This window comes from Mytilus edulis, chromosome 4, assembly GCF_963676685.1.
Source record: "Mytilus edulis chromosome 4, xbMytEdul2.2, whole genome shotgun sequence".
Taxonomy (NCBI): Eukaryota; Metazoa; Mollusca; class Bivalvia; order Mytilida; family Mytilidae; genus Mytilus; species Mytilus edulis.
Window position 1 is genome coordinate 70,579,979 of NC_092347.1, and position 27,150 is coordinate 70,607,128.

The 27,150-nt window shown below is 30.3% G+C and overlaps 1 protein-coding gene across 2 annotated transcripts in view; it reads left to right on the forward strand.

Moving 5' to 3' along the window:
• The first annotated feature begins 4,865 nt into the window (after positions 1-4,865).
• The window catches only part of LOC139520426 (telomerase protein component 1-like), a 52,184-nt gene continuing 29,899 nt past the window's right edge, over positions 4,866-27,150 (forward strand). The window contains exons 1-19 of one of the 2 annotated variants that reach the window (XM_071313024.1): positions 4,866-5,003; positions 5,677-5,800; positions 6,690-7,435; positions 7,884-8,018; positions 8,282-8,443; positions 9,448-9,544; positions 10,874-11,181; positions 11,901-12,034; positions 12,922-13,079; positions 13,699-13,808; positions 14,580-14,670; positions 14,967-15,168; positions 15,959-16,139; positions 17,219-17,365; positions 18,022-18,108; positions 19,340-19,479; positions 26,187-26,258; positions 26,569-26,727; positions 26,943-27,119. In XM_071313024.1, the coding sequence (XP_071169125.1) occupies positions 5,686-5,800; positions 6,690-7,435; positions 7,884-8,018; positions 8,282-8,443; positions 9,448-9,544; positions 10,874-11,181; positions 11,901-12,034; positions 12,922-13,079; positions 13,699-13,808; positions 14,580-14,670; positions 14,967-15,168; positions 15,959-16,139; positions 17,219-17,365; positions 18,022-18,108; positions 19,340-19,479; positions 26,187-26,258; positions 26,569-26,727; positions 26,943-27,119 (3,221 nt within the window). In that variant the 5' untranslated portion in view covers positions 4,866-5,003; positions 5,677-5,685. Of the gene's footprint in view, positions 5,134-5,676; positions 5,801-6,689; positions 7,436-7,883; positions 8,019-8,281; positions 8,444-9,447; positions 9,545-10,873; positions 11,182-11,900; positions 12,035-12,921; positions 13,080-13,698; positions 13,809-14,579; positions 14,671-14,966; positions 15,169-15,958; positions 16,140-17,218; positions 17,366-18,021; positions 18,109-19,339; positions 19,480-26,186; positions 26,259-26,568; positions 26,728-26,942; positions 27,120-27,150 lie in introns of both variants that reach the window. The other variant, XM_071313025.1, reaches the window with a different exon arrangement.

Genomic DNA, 27,150 nt, shown 5'->3' on the forward strand with positions numbered 1-27,150 from the left:
GTAATCAACGAAATTCTTTGACAACAATGATATCATAAATTGATCGTTCTTTTTTATTTTCAATATTTAACTTTTTTTTTTAAATCATAAACTTGTTACAAGTATACGATTGTATTCTAAAACATGATATATTCGAGAATCAAAATATAAATAATGATTTGTTTTCTTCACTCGGAACTTCTCGGCTGGTTCCATCCAACATATGCGAGATGCGCAGTGACCCGAATGTTTCGGTCTCACTAATCAGCGACAATCAGAATTCTAGCGACAAGAAGCGACAAAGAGAATTATTTTAGCGACAAGAACCGATAAGAAACTAGTAAGCGAAAAAATATCTTTTTTAATCAAAATTACTTATTCCAAATAAATATTAAAAAAGAATATGCAAAAGAAAACAATTTTAGCAACAAGAAAGCTAACATATTTGATAGAAAAAAATTGAAACATTTATTTACATGATATATTTGATAATCCCATTCTAAAGCATTGAAAGCCTCATTTATAACCGTTGACATGTTCCCCTACGACTATGTTCATTGACTTTGGTACTAAACAAAACAAAATAGGCACTGGCTACGGTTACATGGAAATGTAACAATAATAAAAATGTTATTGTTACATTGGAGACTAATTGCCGGAATGCAAAGTTGGGCGAGGAACCGATTAATTACAAATGTAACAATAATTACTGAGGCTACGGTTAAATTACATTATTGTTACATGAAAAACAGCAATGTACGCTAGATTGATTAAACTTAAATCTTCTATAGTTGTATTGCTTCATTCTTTCATATGTACTAAACAATACTAGTCTTGTAATTTAATACTAATAAATAATCAAATATTATTATTCAACAAATGGTGTACAACTTGAATAGTTTTACTACGTATTTATGGTTTTGATGTTCTTAAAGATACTACTCAAGATTAGGAGTGTAACTGTCAAAGGCGAAAAATATAGTTCAATGGTTTCACTTTTTTAAAGTATTTAACTGCACACCTCTTATTACTGTCATTATACTTTGGGCCAATTTTGTTTATGGTGAAAAAAATAAAACTTGGGATGCGTTTTAAACCAAACTGAAACAATATCAAGACAGACATTTCATACAGCTTTATAACTTGACGCAAATTGATAATCAAAAGCAAAGTTTGCTAACTGTAACGTACATTGCTTTTTTCATGTAACAATAACGCAATGTATTAACCGTAGCCTCAATAATTATTGTTAAATTCGTAATTAAACAGGTCCTTACCCAACCATGCATTCCGGCATTAAGTCCGAGGCTCCAATGTAACAATAATATTTTTATTATTGTTACATTTCCATGTAACCGTAGCCAGTGCCAACAAAATATGCATTTATATATTATAGTGCACAACAAAATAATTTATATGTTGTGTTTCTCAAGTTTTATTCTCGCTATTTTAAATTCATAGTACGTTTTCACAAGCAGGGAATTTAAAATATTTAAAGGAATCACTAATTCCAGAGAAATATGTTTGTTAGTTAATACATAATGTCAGTTTATATATAAAAAAAAATCAACCAAATACTGTTCATTTATAATGAAGACTTCAGAATAAAGTAAATGTTAGTTATTCGCCGGTTGTCATGTTCATGGTGAATGAAAAAAAAAGTTAAAAATCATTCAATAAGTAATTTCAAGACCTTCGAAGGAATACACCACTAAAACAAGTGCCGTGTTACACTTTACATGTAGCATATGTTTTTCTCCTAGTTTATCCTGAAATTCGTTTGTTCAATCAATATATTTAAATATTGGATAAAAGTATTGAATAATAACAATTGTATATTACATGGTTGTTACAATTATTTATATGATATGTGTTTAAAGAATCCAAATGACAAAAATAACTGGGTTTGTAATATACGAAAGGAATTGTTCCATCTTAGTTTAAATGATTTGTGGTATTCACAAAATTCTTTATGTAAAGATCATATTATTGTTATTAAACAGAGACTTTGTGGTATTGTCAAACAAGAGTTTGATGCTACTTTAGAAAGTTCATCAAAATGTTTTTTGAAATGTCCTGTCAGCACTAGTTCGATGGTGAAATCGTTGTGAAATACCGGCTTTCTTGATTCTTCTAACCAAGTAAATATGATATGCTCTTTATAGGAGTAGCTGTTATGACGTTTTAGTTTAAAATTGTACTACTGAAGCACATATTAGCTATTACTAGTTGTTAGCTATATATTTACAGTTGATATTGTAGTGGGTGAGTATCTTTTGCTTGTTTGTTGATTATTGAAAAGTGTAAAATCAGACTTGAAGAATGACTATTTTCAATTTAAAAGAATATATTTATGCAAGAAATAAGTTATGGATAAACGTCAATTAGCACATAAGACAACAATTTTTCCTCAAATTTGTTGTCAATTATATATAATATTTGTACAAGAACAGGAGGATCTATAGGTATATGTATGCCTATAAGCATTACGCATTAATAGGTCAATTTCTGCTACCATTAATTTAGGCTAGTGTTAAATTGGTTAATATATATTTTACTGTTTATTCTTCAAAATCTCCTTATCATTATTCATCAGCGAGGGTAAATCTATGTCCCATTGACACATTCTCCATTTATTTATTTATGATACAACATCAATATGAAAACCATGACATGTCTTTCACGACAGGAGCAGTAGTTTTTTTTGCTATAACTGTAAACCAGGCAATACATGTTTCTCGGGTAACAGTTATATTAAAAAACAAAACAAATATTAATAGAATATTATTTGTAAATTTTCTGTTTCAGAAATAGAAAATGTCGTCAACTGACAGAAACAAACTCCTAATGGGAGACAACAAGTCTATGTTATCAGCTAGTTCATCATTAATGTCGAAATGGTCACTAAAGACAGAATTGACATCACAAACTGGTATGTTTTTATTTTACAATATAAATTTAAACAGCATGAATTTTTATATGAATATTTTGATGATTAAAAGTAGATGTGACTTGTGAGATAAAAGTCAATAATACAGAAACCTGACAACACAAAAACTCAGTAAGATACATAGTTGTCAACACAGTCTTTAACCATAGTCTAGTGTTTATACATTGATTCTTTACGCTATGAATTGAGCAGTATAATGCCAAGAGTCTAGAAAGCTTTGTGCATATCAAACTAAGAATAACCAAGATCAGCCAATAAATTTTCTAGCACACAAGATCATTAAAATTTATTTGAAGGCAACCAATTACTGTTTTGACAATGTTCCTAATTTTGTGCACATGTATTATTATAAAGATAATGTTTTTTGTATAGATATATGATATCCAATTTTTCTTTGCAGTCATATTTGTGTAAACCCATACCCGATATTTATAAAAAGTGTATTGTTAAATTTAGATTAATTTTGTCATCACATAATCTAGCTATAGAGAAGGGAAGGTATTCCAATGTTAATAGAAACCTTAGAACCTGTACATTGTGTATTGATGATATTGAGGATGAAATGCATTTTATTTTATCATGTCCATTATATTCTAATCTGCGTGAATGTTTGATTAAACCATATTATTGGCGTAAGCCATCTGTTTATAAACTGTTACAATTATCAAGCACTACTAATGTAAAAGACTTGTGCAACTTGGGAAAATATATATTTAGAGCACTGAAGCTCAGAAATGACTGTTTTTAGTAAAATGTTTTGTAATTCATTTGTTACAAATATTTGCTATTTGGAATTACATTTATATGTATTTATATTTTGTGTATTTAAAACTTCTGTCTGTTTTGTCATGATCGTATATTTAAATAAAAAATTGTAATATATATTTAGTATATATTGATTATGCATGTACCTATATGTTGTAAAACATTTGGTTAATAAAGAATTGAATTGAATCCAGCTGTCATTTTGTGGTGATTATCTATAATTCGTTGATTCGTGACCTACAACCAAATAAATGATAATCACAAAACTTATTACAAATAAACCTTAATATTTGCGTTTTTTTCTTCTGTAATGAACATTTTGTTTTATCCACCAAGCAAGGTCATGATTTATTGTGATATGACGTGTGAGGTACAGCCAACTATATTAGAGTGTTACCTATGGCTTGGAAATATATTGGGAGCCATTAAACATTTGAGATGGCTTTCTGCTGGGAACAGTATATCAATATATATATGTTCTTGCTTTCTGCAACTGTTAGCAAGTCAGGAAACTGACTTTTCATTGGTTGTCTATTAAATGTGATACCTTCACGTATTTTGTTATTTTTATAGCTTTGAGTATAGATATAGTAAAGCATATAATTACCATTATTATGATAAAATAACATTGAACAGCAACTATTTTTAACGATTTTTTCTTGTTCAAATTGTAAAAGCCTTTATAGCTTCAGGGATGCTGTGCCCCCCTGACCCACTGCCTCGGTATAAACAGAAGGCAAGTTATGCCACTGGCAATAAAACAAGGGACACGCGTCGCGCCTCGTTAATCTCATTTGATGTTCTACATTGTGTATTACCTTAGGGTGAAGCCACACTAGCTAACGTTGGTCCTATCAGGAAAAATGAATTGAACAGTTAGAAAGGAAACAATATTTCATGTTTTTGTTTCAATAAATCCTTCAAAGGAAAGTGAAAAATCTTTGTTTATAAATATTTTCATTTTATAGCGTGTGCATTTCCTTTGCTCTTACAAATATTTAATTTCTTCATCTATCAATATAATAATAAAAAAAATCAATTTATTTCTGCCCGTATATCAAAAAAGACTAAATGCATATTTTCTTTATATTTAATAAAAAAAATGTTTTCTTGTAGCTAAATAGCTTCTTGTCGCTAAAATTATTCTTCTTGACGCTTCTTGTCGCTTCTTGACGCTTTTTGTCACTAATTAGTGAGACCCGAATGTTTTGTTTGGACTACGACTTTTGGTTTAGGAAAATGTCCTGTCAGCACTAGTTCGATGGTGAAATCGTTGTGAAATACCGGCTTTCTTGATTCTTCTAACCAAGTAAATATGATATGCTCTTTATAGGAGTAGCTGTTATGACGTTTTAGTTTAAAATTGTACTACTGAAGCACATATTAGCTATTACTAGTTGTTAGCTACATGTATATATTTACAGTTGATATTGTAGTGGGTGAGTATCTTTTGCTTGTTTGTTGATTATTGAAAAGTGTAAAATCAGACTTGAAGAATGACTATTTTCAATTTAAAAGAATATATTTATGCAAGAAATAAGTTATGGATAAACGTCAATTAGCACATAAGACAACAATTTTTCCTCAAATTTGTTGTCAATTATATATAATATTTGTACAAGAACAGGAGGATCTATAGGTATATGTATGCCTATAAGCATTACGCATTAATAGGTCAATTTCTGCTACCATTAATTTAGGCTAGTGTTAAATTGGTTAATATATATTTTACTGTTTATTCTTCAAAATCTCCTTATCATTATTCATCAGCGAGGGTAAATCTATGTCCCATTGACACATTCTCCATTTATTTATTTATGATACAACATCAATATGAAAACCATGACATGTCTTTCACGGCAGGAGCAGTAGTTTTTTTTGCTATAACTGTAAACCAGGCAATACATGTTTCTCGGGTAACAGTTATATTAAAAAACAAAACAAATATTAATAGAATATTATTTGTAAATTTTCTGTTTCAGAAATAGAAAATGTCGTCAACTGACAGAAACAAACTCCTAATGGGAGACAACAAGTCTATGTTATCAGCTAGTTCATCATTAATGTCGAAATGGTCACTAAAGACAGAATTGACATCACAAACTGGTATGTTTTTATTTTACAATATAAATTTAAACAGCATGAATTTTTATATGAATATTTTGATGATTAAAAGTAGATGTGACTTGTGAGATAAAAGTCAATAATACAGAAACCTGACAACACAAAAACTCAGTAAGATACATAGTTGTCAACACAGTCTTTAACCATAGTCTAGTGTTTATACATTGATTCTTTACGCTATGAATTGAGCAGTATAATGCCAAGAGTCTAGAAAGCTTTGTGCATATCAAACTAAGAATAACCAAGATCAGCCAATAAATTTTCTAGCACACAAGATCATTAAAATTTATTTGAAGGCAACCAATTACTGTTTTGACAATGTTCCTAATTTTGTGCACATGTATTATTATAAAGATAATGTTTTTCTGTAAATCTGAATATAATTATTAAAAATTATGTTACATTGAGAATGTGATGACAGAGAACAGGTCTTGTATCCAGGGAACTCCAAATGCTTACTTTTTGAAATGTTTGATGGTTAAAAAAAGTTTTAGTGTTGAAACTCAAATTTGTATGTAAATCTCTCATCTCTAACTTAAAAGAAAATCAGGAGAAATATCTGTCATATGTCTGTAGCTGACAGAATTTCAGAAGAACAACACTAAAAAGATCTTAATAGAAAAAAAATTTAATGGGATGACATAAAATTAGAACAAGCACACCAAAAATAAAATCAAAGTAACAGCTCTTTTATTGCTGTTCTTCAACTCAAGAGTTATAATTAAATGTTACTGTTGATTAGAAAGTTAAGATATTTCAGTGTGTTCTGGTCATGAATATTTACACAAGGAGTAAATAAATTATATAACACTTTTCTGTGTGAATGTAAACAACATATCCTTTTATAGTAAACTGATACCTCTTTTTTCAGGTTTAGGCCTAACAGCAGGATTGGTAAAAATGGAGAAGCCATCTTCTGTGACAACATCAGGAAGAAGTAGGCTTGACCAAACTTCTTCAAACATTGGCAGAAATACTACATCTTCAGCGTTACACAATACATTACTTGGACCAACAAAGTCAAGTTTTTCATTGTCAGGAAGACCAGGATTGACATCAAATTTGACCAGCAGTTTGACCACATCATCCAATTTGTCCAGTAGGCTTGGTCTGTCATCAGGTTTAAGTAGTAGACTTGGACCATCCTCAAATTTAACAAGCAGTCTTCTGACAAAGCCTGACCAATCAAAACTTAGCTCATTAAGAAGTGGTGATACTAGATCTGAGCAAACTTCCTCCATGTTTAAGGAAAATTTACAATCTAATTTACTGAAGTCATCTTCACCTCTTGTCACGATAAAAATAGAACCAGTCACGTCCTTTAGTTCTAGCAGTTACTCAACTCAAAGTACATTATCAAGGCAATTGAGCTCAGATAAAAAGGAGACAACCAAAAGAAAGAGTAATGATCGGGCTGCAATCAAATCAAGAAAGAAGATGGTGAATAGTGATGGGAAAGTTACTACAATTACTAGATATGAAGTCAAACCACCACAGTATAAATTAGAAATAGATATTAAAGACAAAGGAATAGATATACCAGACTTTGTATCGCCAGCCCAGGATCCAAGTTTGAAACCTATTTCTAAACCATTGCATGATGTGAATGGGATAAAGGTATTAATTTCTTCACAATATCTGGTGTTGAAATCAGACATATTTTGGCATTTGCCATAAGGGATCATTCAAATTATCATCCACTGGCCCTTTTTTTAAATGTTTAACATGTTTAAGGATTCTACACACGTCAGGTTGAGTTGGTTGATACTGGCTTTCATCTTTCTTAACATCTATGACAGACAATTTTAAAGTTGCAAACTTGCAACTCAATCACTTAAGTATGGTTGTTTCAATGAAATGAATCCTGTTAAAGTTTTTAATTCATTACATTTGCCTGAAAAATGAACTGTTCATTCAGCAAATTGGTTTTGTAAAAAAATTTGCTATAAACACAACTATAAATTGAAAACAAAAATATAAGTAATTCTATTATTCTTAAGCTTGGGTTTTTTATGTTACGAAAAAAGTCATTGCTCAACATGCATGTTTAATTTTATTATTTAAGCTTGGTTTCATCAATGCTGTTAGTGGATCACTTATTTGCCAACCAGATTTTAGAAATTCAGTAGACAATACTAGAATAGCACTATTAAACATGGCAAAGAAGTTGGTTGTTTATGATCCAGAGTTTGTACTGAAGGTAAGTTCATATTTGATATTTTTTATCCCGCACAGAGCCTCAATGGGGGATATTGCTGTAAGGCATTGATTGTGCTTAGTCCATCTGTCTGTCGAGTACGCTTTTTTTGATAATTTGTTAAAAAAACCAACAGAATTTTAATGGTGGTTTATGATGATACAAATTTGTAAATCTTGAAAGAATGTTTAGATGAAAACATCTTTTTTTAGCCAAAACTGTTGCTTTAATTTATTTGATTATTTTTATTTGTACATTTGTTGTAGGTTGCACTTTATACCAGAAAGCAACTTAACATAAGAACAACAGCAAACTTTCTGTTAGCCATGGCAGCTAATATTGATTTGTGCAGACCATTCTTAAAGAAATACTACTGTGCCTCTATAAGTTTACCATCAGACTGGATAGAAGTAGCTGAAATATATCAGGTTAGTTCTGGTATGGTTACCAAAGAGAGATAATTTAGTTTGTGACTGTAGGGTAATTGTCATGATAGAAAAATTGTGGATGTTATGCCCAAAAAAACTTTGCCTATTGGTCATACACCTTCTTTGTCCCACCTGAATTTGCCACTGTATTCTTAATTTTAATTAAGAATTAGAAGAAAGGTTTTCGAAAAGAAAAGATATCAATTAAAGAAAAGATTTATTATAACAATAAGAATGGTATAATTGCCAATGAGACAACTCTCCACAAGATAGAAGATGACACAAAAATTAACAACTATGCATGAAATAAAATTGAGAATGGAATGGTGAATGTGTCGAAGAGACAACAACCTGACTAAAGAGCAAAAAAACAGGTGAAGGCCACCAATGGTTCTTCAAAAGAGGGACGAAAGATACCAAAGGGACAGTCAAACTCATAAATCTAAAACAAACTGACAACGCCATGGCTAAAAATAAAAAAGACAAACAGAAAAACAATAGTACACACGACACAACATAGAAAACTAAAGAATAAACAACACGAACCCCAACACAGCCAGAAAAGTTTTTTTATGAAATTGAACTGATGTCTGAATATTCAGTAAATCATAACAATAAAGAATGTACAAATCTTCAGTTTTATCTGTATTTTGGAAATTATATTATATATAGTTGTGATATACATTTGTAACATGTATAGTAAAACATGTACACTGATGTTTTAATTCAAACATTAAATATTAACTGTGTATAAATATAGATTCTACTACTGCATCAAGTGTGATACAATATTTATCCATTCAAGACAGTTAAATTTTCAAATTTGAAACACCATTTTGACCAAGGAAGAACTGAGATCAAACTAGTCACTTGTGATTAAATCAAAATAATCAACAAGTCATGAAAGGGATAAAATGAGTAAGAATTAGAGAAACTGTCTTATCATATTTCAGTTTCATAGTGCGCAGGTTTTAACATAAATGTATTGTGTTTTATCTCTTCAGGCTTTCCATGACAGACATTTGACACAAGGGGCGTTACCCTCAGCGCTAAGAAGAGTTATGATGACTAAATTTCCTGACTTTGATGAATACCAGCTTGGTAAGAAAACATTTTGCTTTTGATATCTGTTACATTTTCAGAGCATTTATGTTTAAACTCAAAAGGCAATAGAAGGCCATTTCAGTGACTGCCTTTTATTTTGTCTGACTGTAAAAATGTCACATGTATGTCACATGTATGCTAAACTGGTTTGATTGATTGATAATTGGTGTTTTAACTTCTCTTTTAACTGCCACTTTTGGCCAATTTCATGGTGGCAAGTTTTAATTGGTGGAGGAAACAGATTCCCCGGCTTTGATAGGAAAATACACTGGTCGGAACATTTGAAAATTGAAACTACAAATGTATTTGTATAAACTATCTATTTCTGATGGTTGAAAATTGGATAAAAGGGGAGATAATTACATTTCGACAGAGAAAATTGCTATATATAGGTAGACAGAGGGGCTTCCATATTTATGCTGGATAGTGTCTGATCTGGAGATAAAGGCATCCAAGTTACTTAAGTACAAAGTACAATGAACAGAAGGAAAACTTCTATTGCTGTAAATAGTTCAGTGGTACTTCTACTGGTACTAGAAATATGTGCTATTAATTCCATTATTACTAATTAATAAAGGAATAAGACTTTATTTTACGAAAACAGATATTTTTTTAGTATTCAGGATATATATATACAGGGTTAGATACTTGATGTCTTAGTTACTTATGCTCTGTTGTATTTCTTCAAATTTTCTGTATTTATGTGCTTTGGAATGTGGGGGAAAAGGGGGGGGGGGCTACTTCTGTCTAGTTATTCTGTTGAATTACATTAAGTTTATGAAGTTCTATAAAATTATTTATTATATACTTAGTAGTAAATACAGATAAATTGTATGTTTAATACAATCATTTGCAAGCGTGCTGTATCAGTCACCTGTGATGATATCGATATCAGCACGGTTGCAAAAGCTTTATCACACCTTTAATCTGTATGACGTCACGTCATGGATTGCAGTCACTGTTGCAAAGGCTTTCAAATCCCTAATCTGTATGACATCATGTCAAACCTATAATCTGTATGACGTCATGTTACATAAAAACATCTACTTGAGGTATATGTATATAATAAAGTGTATATGATATGGCTTTTTCAATATCACACACCATATCAACCCTCAACCAATATAATCCCTCGAGCAGAGCTCTTGGGATTATATTGGTGTCTCAGGTTGATACGGATGCGATATTGAAAAAGCCATATGATATTCTCTATGTATAAATTTCACAATACTCAATATAAGGATTTTGACAAATATTCATGCCTAAACTTCTAAAATAGTGCATGGAGCATTTCGAGAATGATTTATTTCTTAATTTTACTTGCAGCCAAGTATAATAAAGAAAGTTCTAGGAAGAAGAAAAAGAAGAAGGATAGACAAAAGAAGGAGAATGAAGGTGATGGATCAGCTGTAATAGAAGGTATGGTTGGCAGAGGAGGTTTGTTTGGCAGAGGAGGTATGATTGGCAGAGGAGGTAGAGGTCGTGGTAGAGGTAATGCACCTAGAGGAGGTTTTAGTAGAGGAGGTAGGGGAGCTAGATTTGGCAGTTTTCTACCCCCACGACCAAATGACAGCTCATCAGATTCTTCGGATTCTTCGGATGAGGAAGAAGAAGAATCCAAGATGAAAAGACAGGTAATTTCGTAAATATTGTGTGTCTACCTACTTGGACAATTAAAAACATCTGCCTGTCTTAAAAAATAATTACAAGTTAGGATGCATCATTTTAAACTTTTCAAAGGTACGTTGTTTTCCAATGAATGTATATTTATTTTGACCTACATTTAATTGATTTTCAAGAAAAACAGTGAAATAGACAATAGAAGTGCCCGATTTTTTTAAGATATAATTAAAAAAAATCATGTTTTTCCATTTAAACCTAATAACAGCACATAGGGTCAAGTTCTTTCTTTTAGTTGTATAGATACCTACAAAATCTTAATCTTTATTCCAATGAAGACCATAAAAAGAATTTTTCAATATACTGAACTGTGCAGTGGCGCGACATTCCAACTAAAATATTCCAAGAAATGTACTATAATTATCTATTTCTTATTCAATGTTTTTACCATGATAGTAGATTTTTTCGGAACCTTATGTAACAAACCTCATCAGTTATCTAAAAGTTGCTCCCCATTTTGGGACTTTAATGTTATGGTAGATCATTGATTAGTCTCTGGTAAATTTATTCACAATTTGTTTAGTCTCTGAATGATTTTAAAGTGCTTGTAATATTGTTTGGCGCCTGTCTATTGTGAAAGACCAAATGTTCATATCTAGCAGTCTTTTTGGTTTATGCAATGATGGGTCAATGTCTAAATAATGTACATTATTTATTTGTTTATAATTCTTAGATATCAGATGTTATTTATGATGATAAAGAATCGAAAGAAGACATTGAGAAGACGTCTTTTTCTCTGAAACAGCTGATTAGAAAACTACATATCACAGAGCCAGTGTACCATGTCATGGCCCTTATTGGTAAAAAGTATGCATACTTTAAAAAATAATTAGTCTATGTGCGTCTAAAAGCTCCTAAAAAAACTGCATACTATGATTGTCAAGTTGTATTGTTTCTGGAAAATATTTAAATTTTGTGCATAATCATAAAGGGCATGTAAAATAAAATATTTGTTTTACAGATAGAACAGAAAATTCACTGCTGACTTGTTTAATGTATATTGCTGAAAATAATAATTAGAATTTATAAATTATGTGTGAAGAAAAATTTTTTGTTTTAAAAGTATAAATCTATTGACTAGAAAATTGTGGATCACATTTTTGTTTTAAGAGTATAAATCGTTTGACTAGAAAATTGTGGATCACATTTTTGTTTTAAGAGTATAAATCGTTTGACTAGAAAATTGTGGATCACATTTTTGTTTTAAGAGTATAAATCGTTTGACTAGAAAATTGTGGATCACATTTTTGTTTTAAGAGTATAAATCGTTTGACTAGAAAATTGTGGATCACATTTTTGTTTTAAGAGTATAAATCTATTGACTACAAAATTGTGGATCACATTTTTCTATAAAAAGTATAAATCTATTGACTAGAAAATTGTGGATCACATTTTTGTATAAAAAGTATAAATCTATTCACTACAAAATTGTTGGTTATACATTCTTTGTATGAAGCTAATATCTTTATAAAACTGCATATTAAAACAAAATGAAATTTATCAAACATATATATCTTCAAAATGATTTTCCCAATAGATTTGTCCTAATTTTGTTGCTGGTGTAGAAGAGATAAAATACAGCTACCTTCCCCTGTGATGTTTTCTATTGTGTTCTATGATCACTTATCATTATTTTTGCTGAAACTAATGGACAAAAACTAATTTTAATCATTGCCTCAATTATTATTTAATAGGTATCCAGAGACATTAGAAGATTTTTACAAGTGTCGTCTTCCAGGACAATGGGAAGAAGAAAAGGCGGGAAAAAGAATGAAATTACCTGTCCCTGAGACTTGGGAAACTCAGGTTTCTCTTAAAGGAAACAAAGCATCAACATGGGAAGACTTAATAGGTATGTGTATTTTATTATCTTGTTTTTTATCAGAAATTATTGTGAGGTTTATTAATACAAATAATGTAAAATAGTTGGTATCTCAATAATAAAAACTAGTATTCTGATATCTGATACATGTATATCTGTATGAAATTTTCCCTAGATCCACATCTATTAATCTCACATTTTTGTTCATTCATAAAAAATCGCAATAATAAATGCAGTAAATAATTTCTGCATGTCTTTGGGTGTGCAAATGCTGCCTTGTAGCGGCATCAGGCTGCTGTTTTTAGAAATCTACAAGAGTGTCTTTTACGTACAAGAGATATGGCTCTCTCTTAACACGGGTCAGCCATTTATTGTCCCCTTCTGTCGGACTATCATGGTTTCCTCAAGACCATACTATGCATTTGCAATAATATATAATTTCATAAATAAATATACATGATAAATGTGATAGTAGTTTGTACATGATAATTTTTTTAAAAAGGTTTCTTTTTTCTCACATTTAATAATAATTTTGAAAGAGGAGAAATTGGTACAACCATCATCTTCTATAACATTTTGTTAGCTAAATGTAGAGATTCTGTATCTGATTTGAATATCAGTTTAATAAATTTGTTTGTTTTTTAAACAGACCATAAAAAGTTGCCTTTTATGGCAATGTTGAGGAATCTGAGAAATTTGATAAAAGCTGGCATCTCCAACAAACACCACACAGATATTATCAATAGACTTACTAATGAGGTATGTATAGTTCAAACACAGACACACCTATGCTTCCTTTTATGTCTTTCCTTATTCGATATCTCAGCAAACAAGAATTTAAGGTTTCAGGTTGTATATTTCGATCAGATTTGTGTCTGTTTGCTTGTCTCTGGTTGAGTGATTGTATGTATTGCCTTATAAAACTTTATATGAACAGACCTTTGAAATTAGGTTCCAGATACATAGATATCACTACATTTGAGACAAACAGAGGGTGGCCTGACCAGACAGGTTTTTTTTAATAGAAGTGACTGTTATGCATGGTAGGTTTCACTGTATTACTTTTATCATTTTACAAACTCTTGACATTTTTTGCCACAATTCTTGGTCAGTTGTCTGTGAAGTCTCTTTATATATGCTTGACCAGTACAAACTCCTTATAAATAAATAAATTTAATCTGTGATACAACGACTACGTAAATACAGAGTTAATAAAAATAGGGACGAATTATTAAAGTAAAAGTATAAAACTGCTGTGAAAACATCAACTTTGAAAAAAAACTACGTCATATTATACACAGGTAAATGAACATAATTTTGTTGTTAAATATATTTCTTCTGTCTATATAATCCTCCATTTAGGAATACCAAGAAATTTCTTGTGTATCAATAAAACTAATCTAAAAATTGTTACATGTGGGGTGAATATCAACAATAAAACTATACAATTGATGCTCAATAAAACTTTGTATTTGTTATAAGTTAAGCATGTATTTGTATCATTAACATGTGCATTTGACATAATTTCAGAGACAAGTTGTCAACAGTAAACAGTTCCCATTCAGATTTTTCTCTGCATATGAAGTTTTGGTTAACCTTGAGAAAGACTTTGAGGAAAGTCGTAAGTAATCTTTTTCCCTTTAACCCTGTTTATATGGGAATATTAGAATTAAGAATATTTTTGTATTAAACATTTAGACACGAGTGAATCATCTGAAAAGGAATAGTGCAAATCAAGACAGTTTCCTATCTATTAAAAAGAAAACTGGGTGCAAATAAATCATCCAAGCACTAAGAATCCAAAGCAACACGAAAAGATATGAATTTGTTAAAAAGAAATATATGATCCGTACAATTAAAAAACAAAAGTGTAGGTTTTTTTATCTCTCAACATGTACAACTGATTTTTATTAACAGAAAAAAAGATTGTACAGGAAGCAGAGATTGCAGCCCAGTATGCAGCATTAGGAATTCCTCAACCAAGTGAACGAGCAAGAGGTCGTGGACGTGGTAGAGGGAGAGGGAGAGGTAGAGGACGAGGAGGAGGAGGGGCAGATGGAGAAGTACAGTGGTGGATAGAAAAGAGAAACAAAAAGAAAGCTGAAGCAGGAAAAGCAAAGTATGATAATATTAACACTGTCACATGTTTGCCATCGAAATGCAAAAAATATCTTCTTGGATTATGTTAAAGCTTTAAGGTTTTGTTTGCTATGAATTTTAAAAGTGTTTGTCTCTGATATTTTCTTTTCTTTGTTGAATTTGTATACAACTTGTATGGACATTGAGTGATTAAGAGTTTATCAAGTGGTGTGGTAACTTACCCTTTGTTTAAGATTGTATGGTGTCCTCTAGATTTTTAATTTTCCTAATTTGTGTTGTGTGGTTGCTGTCTCATAATGTTTACTTCATAGCTCCGATTATTTATATAAACATTTATCTGTCATCTATAATTGAACCCATATTTCATAATTACAGCCAAATGACTTGAGTATGTAGGTTAACAAAAATCTTGCTTGTTAGCTGAACCGTTAAATCAATATTAGGTGAGGTATACTATTGCTGTTGTCTGTTCTATGGTCGGGTTGTTGTCTCTTTGACACATTCCCCATTTCCATTCTCAATTTTATCCATCTTTCAGAGAATTCTAGTCCTACTGACAGATATTGGTTATCTGTCAGACTAGATGACTCTATAAAGACAGTAGTATACCTAACCTGATAATGATTTCATGGTTCAGCTATCTAGAAAGGTAACCAAAGATTTTGTTTTAACCTACAAACTCAAGACATTTGGCTGTATTTATCATTTTATGGTCTCATTACCAAAATGGTGTCAAGAAAAAAGCTAAATTTTATTGAAATCTGACTGCAATGCCTTCTGCAATCATTGTAAATCATATTATATTTCAGAGAGACTCCTTATGATCCAAATCTGATACAGAGATACAGAAAAGCCTTAGATACAGCTGTTAAAATAGCAACAGTATACAATGTCCAGCCAATCAAAGGAAAGACAATCGTTTTCTGTGATGTTGGAGAGAATATGGATGTTAATTGTACAGCTGCTAGGGGTCTTGGAAAACCCAGAAAGGTTAGACCAACTACATTGGTATAAATTAACTTAAACTTCTTGTAAACATGAAAACCTAGACTGGAATCGTTATTTACTTTACATTGCTGTGATATTTGCCTAATGAGTTGCAATATTATAACACCAGTTTATGCACTTTGTCCAATCTTTAAATTGGATAGAGGAACATAGACACAAAATCAGTACATGCACCGCAAATAATGTACAAAAATCAAAGAAACACCACTTTTATTGCAGTTCTGCATCAAAGTCACAGTGAATTATATTTAATTTAATTTGCTTCCATCCCACTAATGCACATTTATTTGTATTTTGGACTTACACAATTGACAATCAACCAGTTAATAGGAACAATCAGAGTTATTACACTGGAAAATTAAATTTAAAAATGATAAATAAATGGAAAGATACAGATTAAGAAGATTGGTCAAAGTTATCCAGGTTCAACTTTGCCTGGCAAACTTAAAAATCATTTTTTGTAAAAAAAAAAAAATATCATCTATCAATGGAAAATATTTCTAAATTGATTTATGACATAAATTATTCTAGTGCTGAAAATTTGTCAGGTTTAACAGTCTGAAAGCAGCTGAAAGGTCTTAAAATGGCCTAATTTTTCAAAATTGTATGTTATCATGATAAATCATTGCATGTCTGAATATGTATTAGAATATGTATTAAAGAACTACCTAATGATAAGAAATATTTCTGGCTGTTCACAAATGAGTATTTACCAACTCTCATGTGCCTAGGAAATTACATTATTAAAGGTTTAGAAATAAGATCCAGATGTAAACAAAATATATGAAATAATATAATATTTTATTGTTATAAGATTTAATATAATAGTTATATAAAACACATGTTGTGTTAGGCTCTGATCCTGTCCATAATGTTATAGTATGGTATTAGTTTTCTGTTTTGCTTTTTCCAATCATATTGTGTTGTAAAATAATGCCCTTTATGGGTTCTTGATTAGATTAATAAAATTCTTATCTTCTTATCTTATCTTATCTTCTTATTGAAAAAATGTATAAATAATTTTGTGTATTTCAGTTAAAAATAAATTTCTTTTATTTTAGATGAAAGAAGTAGCTGTATTAATGGGTTTAATGTGTAAATACTCATGTGAGAACTGTGAATTTGTTGTTTTTGATGAGTCCCGTTACGACCTGATCACACCAAAACCTGGAACAATTCTGAATAACATGGAAGATACGCTTACTGTTGTAAGTAGTAAAAGTCTTATGTGTCCATATTGAAGATTTAGAATATATTATTCATGAGTGGCATTTTAAAAAAAGAAACCATTATCTATAAATTAAAAAAATCAACATTATCTATAATTTAAAAAAAAAAGAAGTATATAAGAATGCTCATTAGTATGCTGTGGGTGGCAATCCCATGTTCATAACCAGTTTATGCATGTCATGTTAGTTTGATTAAATAGAAAAGTAAACAAAGTTAAAGGGACAATTTTTACTGGTTAGAAAATAAATTTTTGCTTCATTTTGGGAATAAAATCATCATAGAAACCAGTATCAAAATTTTGTACATGCACCTTGTCTACAAAAGACACACCAATGAAGCTTGAATCAAAGAAATTAAATAAAAAGGCCAAATAAAGTACAAAGTTGAAAAACATTCAGGACACAAATCTCTGAAAGATTTTGAGATATACAGTTTAGGTTATATTATACTTATACAATCCTGATTATATTTGAACATGTTTTTCCTTTTACATTTGTAGGCTGTTAACAAAAAAAATTTTGTCTTCATGTTCAAAATATTTGTTATTTTGAAACAAATTTACCTTCAGGTGTTTGAGTTTAGATGCAGTCTTTTTGTGCATAATATATATTATTTGAACACATTTTTATTTTAGTTGGACAAACAAATGCAGACCGGCAAGAACTTTGAATACAAGATTCCAGATGGTATATTAAATGCTGCTTTGGTGGATAGACAACAGGTATGAACTTCTGAATACATCAATTAATATTAAATGTAGTGTAAAAAAGTTTGGATAAAATGTCATCTAGACAGCTACCTAACAATTATCATTTCCAATATCCATGGTTAGCTTCTAGTATTTTCATGACTCACAATAGAATTGAAATGTTTACAGCAATAGTATATATTTTTAAACAAAATTCTTTGGATTTAGTTTTGGAATTCACAAATGTCTTTTCACTACTTTTTTATATATTTCATACATATTTGCATACTTCAAAAAAAAAAATTAAAATTGAATTTCTGGAAGTTCATTTTTATGCCCCACCTACGATAGTTGAGGGGCATTATGTTTTCTGGTCTGTGCGTCCGTTCGTCTGTTCCTCCGTCTGTTCGTCCGTCCGTCCGTCCGTTCGTCCGTCTGTCCCGCTTCAGGTTAAAGTTTTTGGTCAAGGTGGTTTATGATGAAATTGAAGTCTAATCAACTTGAAACTTAGTACACATGTTCCTTATGATATGATCTTTCTAATTTTAAAACCAAATTAAACTTTTGACCCCAATTTCACAGTCCACTGAACATAGAAAATGAAAGTGCATGTTTCAGGTTAAAGTTTTTGGTCAAGGTAGTTTTTGATGAAGTTGAAGTCCAATCCACTGGAAACTTAGTACACATGTTCTTTATGATATGATCTTTCTAATTTTAAAGCCAAATTAAACTTTTGACCCCAATTTCACAGTCCACTGAACATAGAAAATGAAAGTGCATGTTTCAGGTTAAAGTTTTTGGTCAAGGTAGTTTTTGATGAAGTTGAAGTCCAATCAACTTGAAACTTAGTACACATGTTCCTTATGATATGATCTTCCTAATTTTAAAGCCAAATTAAACTTTTGACCCCAATTTCACGGTCCACTGAACATAGAAAATGAAAGTGCATGTTTCAGGTTAAAGTTTTTGGTCAAGGTAGTTTTTGATGAAGTTGAAGTCCAATCAACTTGAAACTTAGTACGCATGTTCCCTATGATATTATCTTTCTAATTTTAATGCCTAATTATATTTTTTATCCAATTTCACGGTCCTTTGAACATGGAAAATGATAGTGCGAGTGGGGCATCCGTGTACTTTGGACACATTCTTGTTCAGGTGTACTTTAATGAGTTCATTAAAAAATGAAGAAATTACATATGTATGAAACACAAAATTTGTAATGTTTTACTGTGTTTTGATTTCCCTGACTTTGTTTGGTTTACAGATTGATAACTTGATAATTCTGAGTGGTGGAGTTGACAGTGTACAGCAGGACTTTGTCTCCTTCTTCCTGAAGAAGTTTAGACAACTGGTAAACCCTAATCTGTTGTATGCCAATATTTCATTCAGTGGAAAAGGTTGTGGGTATGTATATAATATTAATTTTAGCTAAAATAAGTCTTAAAATAACAAAGATAGGTCTTTATATTATAAGTAGATAGAATCACAGAAATGTTGTATACTGTAATCTGTAATCTGTAATATATATTCTGCCAATGTAGGCACACCTCTTCCGAGTATTGGTTTTTCACATCATGAATAAAAATATCTTCCACCAATATCACTATACACTATTTACATTGTTCATCATATTCTTGACGATAAAATTGGACTTAATGTCAATATCATCAAATCATTAAATATTTTAAAATCTAAAATATTTATCTAAAGATATCACTGTTTAAGAGTAGACAACCAATTGACACTTAGGATTCATAAAATGTTACTTTCTTTTCTTTTTCTTTATATCATCTAATTGCAACAGTCTATATCTTTCACAATGGAGATTGTAACATAATCGCCTACATTTTGGATCTATAATGTTCTGTATCACTTTAAAAACTTTTTCATTTCTTAACATTGTCATGTAATTAAAGGGATCTATGATCAGTTGTAAAATGTCAAAATGTTCACCTTTCATATTAAAAGCAGCTAGTTCTTCACTACAGGAATTAATTAAATCTTCCAAAATTGGTTTTCTGATATCTTCTAAACTTTTACACGTTAATAAGAAATGTGGTAAAGTTTCTTCTGTTTCATTACACAGTTTGCATATAGACAGTTCTGTATTACTTTTAAACTTGGCTCTAACTGTTTGTAGAATGTAACTCCCAGTAGCTATTTTCAATTTTGTAGGAATTCTAATAATTTCCCTTGAATTCATAGTATTTGTATTTGCAATAGGATGACATTGTCCTGGTTTATATATCAACGATAAGTATCTTAAACTGGTATAAAGTTTTGCTTGATTCAGTATCTTCTCAATCCAGAATTTTTGAACTTTGGAAGTTATTTCCCTTTTCCATTGGTATTTACTAATTGGATTAACTAAGTATTGTGCAGGATCATTAAGTTCATATTTCAAAAATATTTTCCTCAGTAAACTAAACCAACTATTACTATTAATAGATTTAACATTTAATTGCCTTTCCGCTAGTTGCCATTCAATAGAATTTTTTCCTTGTCTGGTAATATTTCCATAAAAAGTTAAAGTTTTTACATCTATTTGAGCTTCTACAGGTAACATCCCAGAAATCATATATATAGCAGGATCTGCTACTGTTTTTGGTAAAGATAACAATTGTTTCAAGAACTTCTTAAATTGGATATTTAAAGTTTCTAAACATCTTCCTCTAGGGATTACTATTTCCAATCCATAAAACATTATCGGTATAATATAAGTATTCATTATTGACATTGAAGTTTGTGGATCTAGTCCATTTTCGCCATAAAGTCCAACCCCCATTAAACTATATAGTGTCCTTCTTGCTTTCTTTAAATTCTCATCTATTGTTGCTTTACATGAATCATCGTCTGTACGACATATTCCTATATGTGTTGCTTTATTAGAAGTTGGAAGAACAGAATTGCCTAAATTCCAAAAATTTTCATTTACTTTCTCATGGTGACGTGATTTAGACTGTATAACACAACTTTTTGCTGGTTGTAGTAAGTATGCCTCACGTTTACTAAAATCAAAGGCCATATCAATTAAAATTTGCGTTTCATACGGACAGTTACTAAGAATGGCTAAATCATCTGCGCAAGTAGGAGCACAACAAGAAATCGATCCAATTTTGCCTCCATATCCTGAATCAGCTAAAATGTCTAAAAGTGTATTTATATAGATTTTGTACATGTCTGCACTAAGAGTCCCTCCTTGTCTTACGCCTTGTTCTATTCTAAAAGTGTCCGATATTTGATTATTCCATTTAACACAAGAAACAGCATTTTTATATAGATTATCAATAATTAAAATAGATTGTTCCGGAATTTTCATTTGATATAATCTTCTGATAAGCCCAGCATGTTTAACAGCATCGAATGCAGATTTTGCATCAAGCATAGTTATTATTATTTGATCATTTAACTCGATACATTCCTTGTGATATTCTTCTATAATAAAAGAGCAGTTTAATGGTGCTGTTCTTTTAGTAAAGCCACGTTGTAATGGATTTTGATATTTTATAATGTCAGGATTAATTCTGATCTTTAAAACAGCCTCAATGAGTTTGGATAATGTTGGAGTAATTGTTATTCCACGATAATTTTTACTGTCTTTACAACTTCCTTTATTCTTAAAGAGCGGAATTACTATCCCTAATTTCTGTTCGTCTGGTATATAACAAAGTCTAAAAGTACTATCCAAGAGTTCTTTAAGGTGATAAATAAGAGATTGTCCTCCATATAATAAGTTTTCAGTTGAAACTCCAAATATATCTGGTGATTTATTTAAATTTAATAACTTCAAAGCTTCTACTATTTCATTTTCAGTAATACTTTGGTGCTGAAACATAGCTCTACAAATGTCAATTATATCAATATATTCTTGTTCGATCTTTTGTTGATATTTGTTATCAAAATGTTCATGAATAGAATTTTTTGTTAAATTTTCAAAATGATGTTTCCATCCACTTAGAATGTTGTTTTCTGTACTATACACTGTGTCTCCTACAGATAGTTCATCTATATGATTACTTAATCTTCCCCTCTGCTTTTTAATAAGTCTATAAAATGAATTTTTGTTTTTGATATTTGCTTCCATTATTTTTTCTCTTTCATCGATTCTATTCATCGCAACTGCCTTGTGACAGTGTTTACGTAAATTATAAGTTGTCTCTTTTTTCTGAATATAAAGTTCATTCCTTGGATCTTCCGACCGCCCATTAATCTTCCATTGATAAAAAGCCTTTTTTTTCATTGCAATTGCGCCAGAAATATCTTCATTCATTACTTTTAATTTTGGTTTTCTATATCTTTTTCGAGGAGTTGGACAACAACTTTTTGCTGAATTGAAGAGTAAACTGTTCATATTTTGAAAAGCAATATCCACTTCATATTTATTTTCTAAAGATGATGAAAAATTATCTAATCCATTTTCAACTAAAGTTTTATATGCGTCTTTATCTATTTTTTTCCATGGAGTTTTTCCAGAGGGTAAAATATTTGAATTTGAACATTTCAGTTTTTCTTTAGCATTGATGATATATTTCAATTTTGCTTTAACAGGAAAATGATCAGACACGTTAGTAGCTACATTGTCCATTGTTTCCATACTGATCACATTCTCTTTAAAATCTTGTTTAAAAAGTAAAAAGTCAATAGTTGAAGTTCCTTTACCACTACAATTTACAAAAGTAATACCATTTTCTTCAGTATATAAACTATTTTCATTCAAAAAGTCTACTAAATATTTGTTTCTCCTCGTATCTATTTTACTTAAAATATTTTCGTTAAAATCGCCACCAATTATAATAGAGTGAGAGTCGCTATAACTTTGAACGATTTCATGTAGTTGGTCTATACAGTTATAAAATTCTAATGAGTCAGATGGTGTTCCTTTACATGGTAAATAAACAGATACTAGGAGTAGCTTTGAAGATCCTAAAAGTTCAACACAGCAAATTCTATCATTTCCAATATCTAACGGATTAATAAAATTGTCAAGGTCTTTTCTCCATAAAATTCCTGTTCCCCCATAACCACGAGGTAAATTGGTTGGATTTATTGGATCTTTATCATCGACCGCTTTTCCAATTCCACAAATATTTTGATGAAGTTCATTAAGTAAATTCAGTTGAAAATTAAACAACCAATGTTCTTGAATTAAAAATATATCTGTTGAATTAAAAAGTTCATCAAAAAATATACCGCATGTTTGTATATTTTTACAATTAAAAGTTAAAATATTAAGTTCTTTCTTTTTATCATCCTCTCTACTTTCATGATTTAATTGTTCCATTATGTCGGTTGGACACTGAGGCTTGTTTTCCATAAAAAATTATTTCCATGTAAAGTTTTGGCAATGTTATTACTTTGGAAATATAAATTTTGTCCCAAATAGTTCCTAGGTTGATTATTTTGTGAATCACAATTTGTCCTTACTTGGTTGTCTGACGCTAATACATCAATAAGATTCGAATGAGTAACAGTTTGAGTATTGTCCGGAGACGTATCTTGAAACCATTGATTTTCATAATCACATCTACTTTCTGAATCACTATGACTCTCATTTACAGTTCCATAATTATTTATATAATATGAGTTGTGATGATCATAATAATATGGATATTGATGATAATAATTTTGGTAATCCCAATTATGTTGAGAATATTGATTTTCTGAGTTATCTTTCACATTTTGTTGATAAACATGATTTTGTGTATCCTTTAATTTATCATTGCTTTCAGTAATATTGTCAGATAATTTATCCAATTCATTTTCAATCTTGTCCACAATAAATTTTGTGACTTTATTCCTTACTTGTACCAGTAAATCTTCACTATTATCCCTATGACTATTTAAATTTCCAGATTCTGATTTTTCATTACGCAGGGAAGAGTTATTTTGATTTTCTTCCAATATAATAATTTTCCTATTCATTGTTTTTATGGTTTGTTCTAACTCTAAATTCCGGGCTTCAAGTTGGTGAAGATAATCAAGAAGCTTGGTTTTCTCTTTAAGTTTTTCATTCACTGACAACTCTTTTAATTTCAGACTTTCTTCTTTTTTCTTTAATTTTAGTTCTAATTGACGCAATTCTTTCTGTTTCAACACACTATTTTCATTATCCTTATCTTGATTTTCTTTAGATTTATCAGTAATGTTTTTGTCTACACAGACTAAAGTTGGACGAGGTGAATTAACCTTCTTTACTGAAGTTTCAATATTCAAATGCAAATTTTCAGAATTTTGACTATGTGTTGCTTCACATCCTAGACATATTTTATTTTCTTTTCCCATACATTTTATGTGATAAGATTGATCACAGAATTCACAAATTTGTTCATCAGTATTTAACAACTCTAAACATAAGGCACAAGACCTTGGAAATTCCTCCAATAAAAGAGATTGAGCAAAAGTTACTTTGGGTATTACTTGATCTTTATCTATATGTTTTACTGAAGTATCGGATTCTATTTCATTTCCTTCTAAAAAAGATTCTTCATTAATCATGTTGACCAAAGGTAAGTTGATACTATCACATACTTGAGTATGAGTGGGAGAATTCACAGATAATACTTGCTTATCATCTATGGAGTCTATATCACAAATTGAACATATATAATGGTTTGTATCAGAATTATTCTCTAAAATGTTAATCATTTCACTTTTTAGTTTTTCGCAATTATAGTGTATCCAATGTTCACCCCTATTACACCAGACACTTCTAGATAAGCAATTTCTAGTACATTTAGGGCATACTTTAGGGTCCTTAATGTCATTACTACCAGCGGCAGCATTTGTAACAGCTTTAGATTGACTAATCTTTGTATTATCCACTACAACTGACGGATTATGACCGTTATTAATTGATGATAATAAAAAATCACATTGCTCTTTAATTTTGGTGTTGAGATGTTTATAGTCTACATCATTACTCATATGCGATGCAATTTTAGAAAGTTGATCTATGAATGACATAAATTGTTTCCCATTCACTTCAATACGACATGTTGTATTAAAAATGTTCACCCTATACAACTGCTTTGACGGATTACTAACGTCGGCAAATGAAATTGACCTCTCTGATAATTTCTTTGATAAATCGAACCTTTCATGTACTGTTAGTTTTAAACTTTGGTTTGAGCTAAAATACTGGTCGAAGCATGTATTGAATTGCAAAAATGCAGCCGATGAAAACTGTATGATTAAATTCCCCCTTTTCAAAGTTGCTTGAATATCAATGTCTCTATTTGCAGCTTCCTTAATTTTATTCAAAGTTCTTTTCTCATTTAATACATAATTCTTAGTAGTTTGAATACTCTTGCTGGGTGTATATATTTTATTTGGAACTAATTCTCTACTTGACCTTCTCGACATTTTGAATTTACTGTTGGTTGTATCTACTCAAAAACAGTGATTTGGAAAAAATGTTTAAATAAAACAATTGTCTTTCTTAAAACTGTTCACTATATATTAAAAGTGTTCTATGTTTAAAAGGTAAAAGGACTGTTAATTAAAAACTTCTTTAAAATTTCTTCATAAAACCAAGATGGCGACTATGAATCGGCTATTTCTTTGTCTCGTGTATCTCATTTTCTTTCGAGAAATGGCAGTAAATGTATTTTCACTTTGCTAAAACATCATTCAGGGTTCTCATTGGCAATACAGGAAATAAAAGTTCACATTAAAACACTATCAAGTCTGTAAAAATCTGTAAAATCTGTAAAACTGGCTCTCAATAAATTACACAACCACCACCTTCAACCACCACACTTCAATACAAGGTCTCTTCATTATTGTCGATTGTGTAAATTAAATAGTTTAATAAAACTATCAACTATAGACATTTTTAATGAAAATCTGCCCAAAATAAAATGTTTTACATTGTTATTTTGGGGCCTTTTATAGTTGATTATGCAAAATGGGCTTTGTTCATTGTTGAATGCCATACAGTGACCTATAGTTGTTAATGTCTGTGTCATTTTGGTCTCTTGTGGAAAGTTGTCTCATTGGCAATCATACCAAATCTTCTTTATTAATGTTTACAAAAATTTGTTATTAGAAATGTCATTCCTGAGAGTTAATGTTTTGTATATTTAAAAAAAAAAATCTTGTTATATTTTTAGTTTTTCTGAGAGTATCAAACCAGAGAATGATAATGACATCTATATCACAGGATTTAGTGATGCTATACTGAGGTAATATTTATCTGCTAAAACATATGCATAAGTTATATTGACTTAATATATCTGCTAAAACATATGCATAAGTTATATTGACTTAATATATCAAGCTTTCAATTATTTGTCAGTATGAGACAAGAATTTTACAGAAAACTTACAGGATAAGATTTAATGCTAATTATTCATGTGGTTTATTCCCAATAAATATCTTTTTAGTCCCATAAACTAGAAATCTTTACTATGCATGAAATATATACGACTGGATGTTAAGCAAACAAGAATCAATCAAATACACCAATTTATGTTTTAATTTGATTTTGAACAGATTCATTGCTGAGAGAGGTGATGGAGGACAACTTATGCATGTTGATAAGATAGATGAATTCTTCAAACTGAAACCTATGCCAATACTACAAGATGTCTCAAGACCAGCGAGGTCTGTTCCTGTTGAGAGACCACTGGCAATACCATGCAACACACCATGGTAAGTTGGATAACTTGTTACAGTAGAAATTAACTGTGTTTTCATAAATATTCAAGGAGTATCAATTGTAGAGGATCTAGTGGATATAGATAAACTATGAATAAAAATGTTGAACAAAGTATACATTTTCTATAAGAATGATTTGGCATAAAAAAAAAATATATCTAGTAATTGAATCATGAATATGTGCTGATACTGTTTTCTTCTTTTAATAGCTGGAGAACCTTCAGAGTTTTTATATCATCAACATTCCGAGATATGCATGGAGAGAGAGATGTTTTAACAAGATATGTCTTCCCAGAGTTACGTGCCCTTGGAAAGAAACATTTTATAAATGTTTATGAAGTTGACTTGAGGTGGGGAGTAACAGAAGAAGAGACAAAACATCATAAGTAAGAATTCTATATTAAGACATTAGTGTAA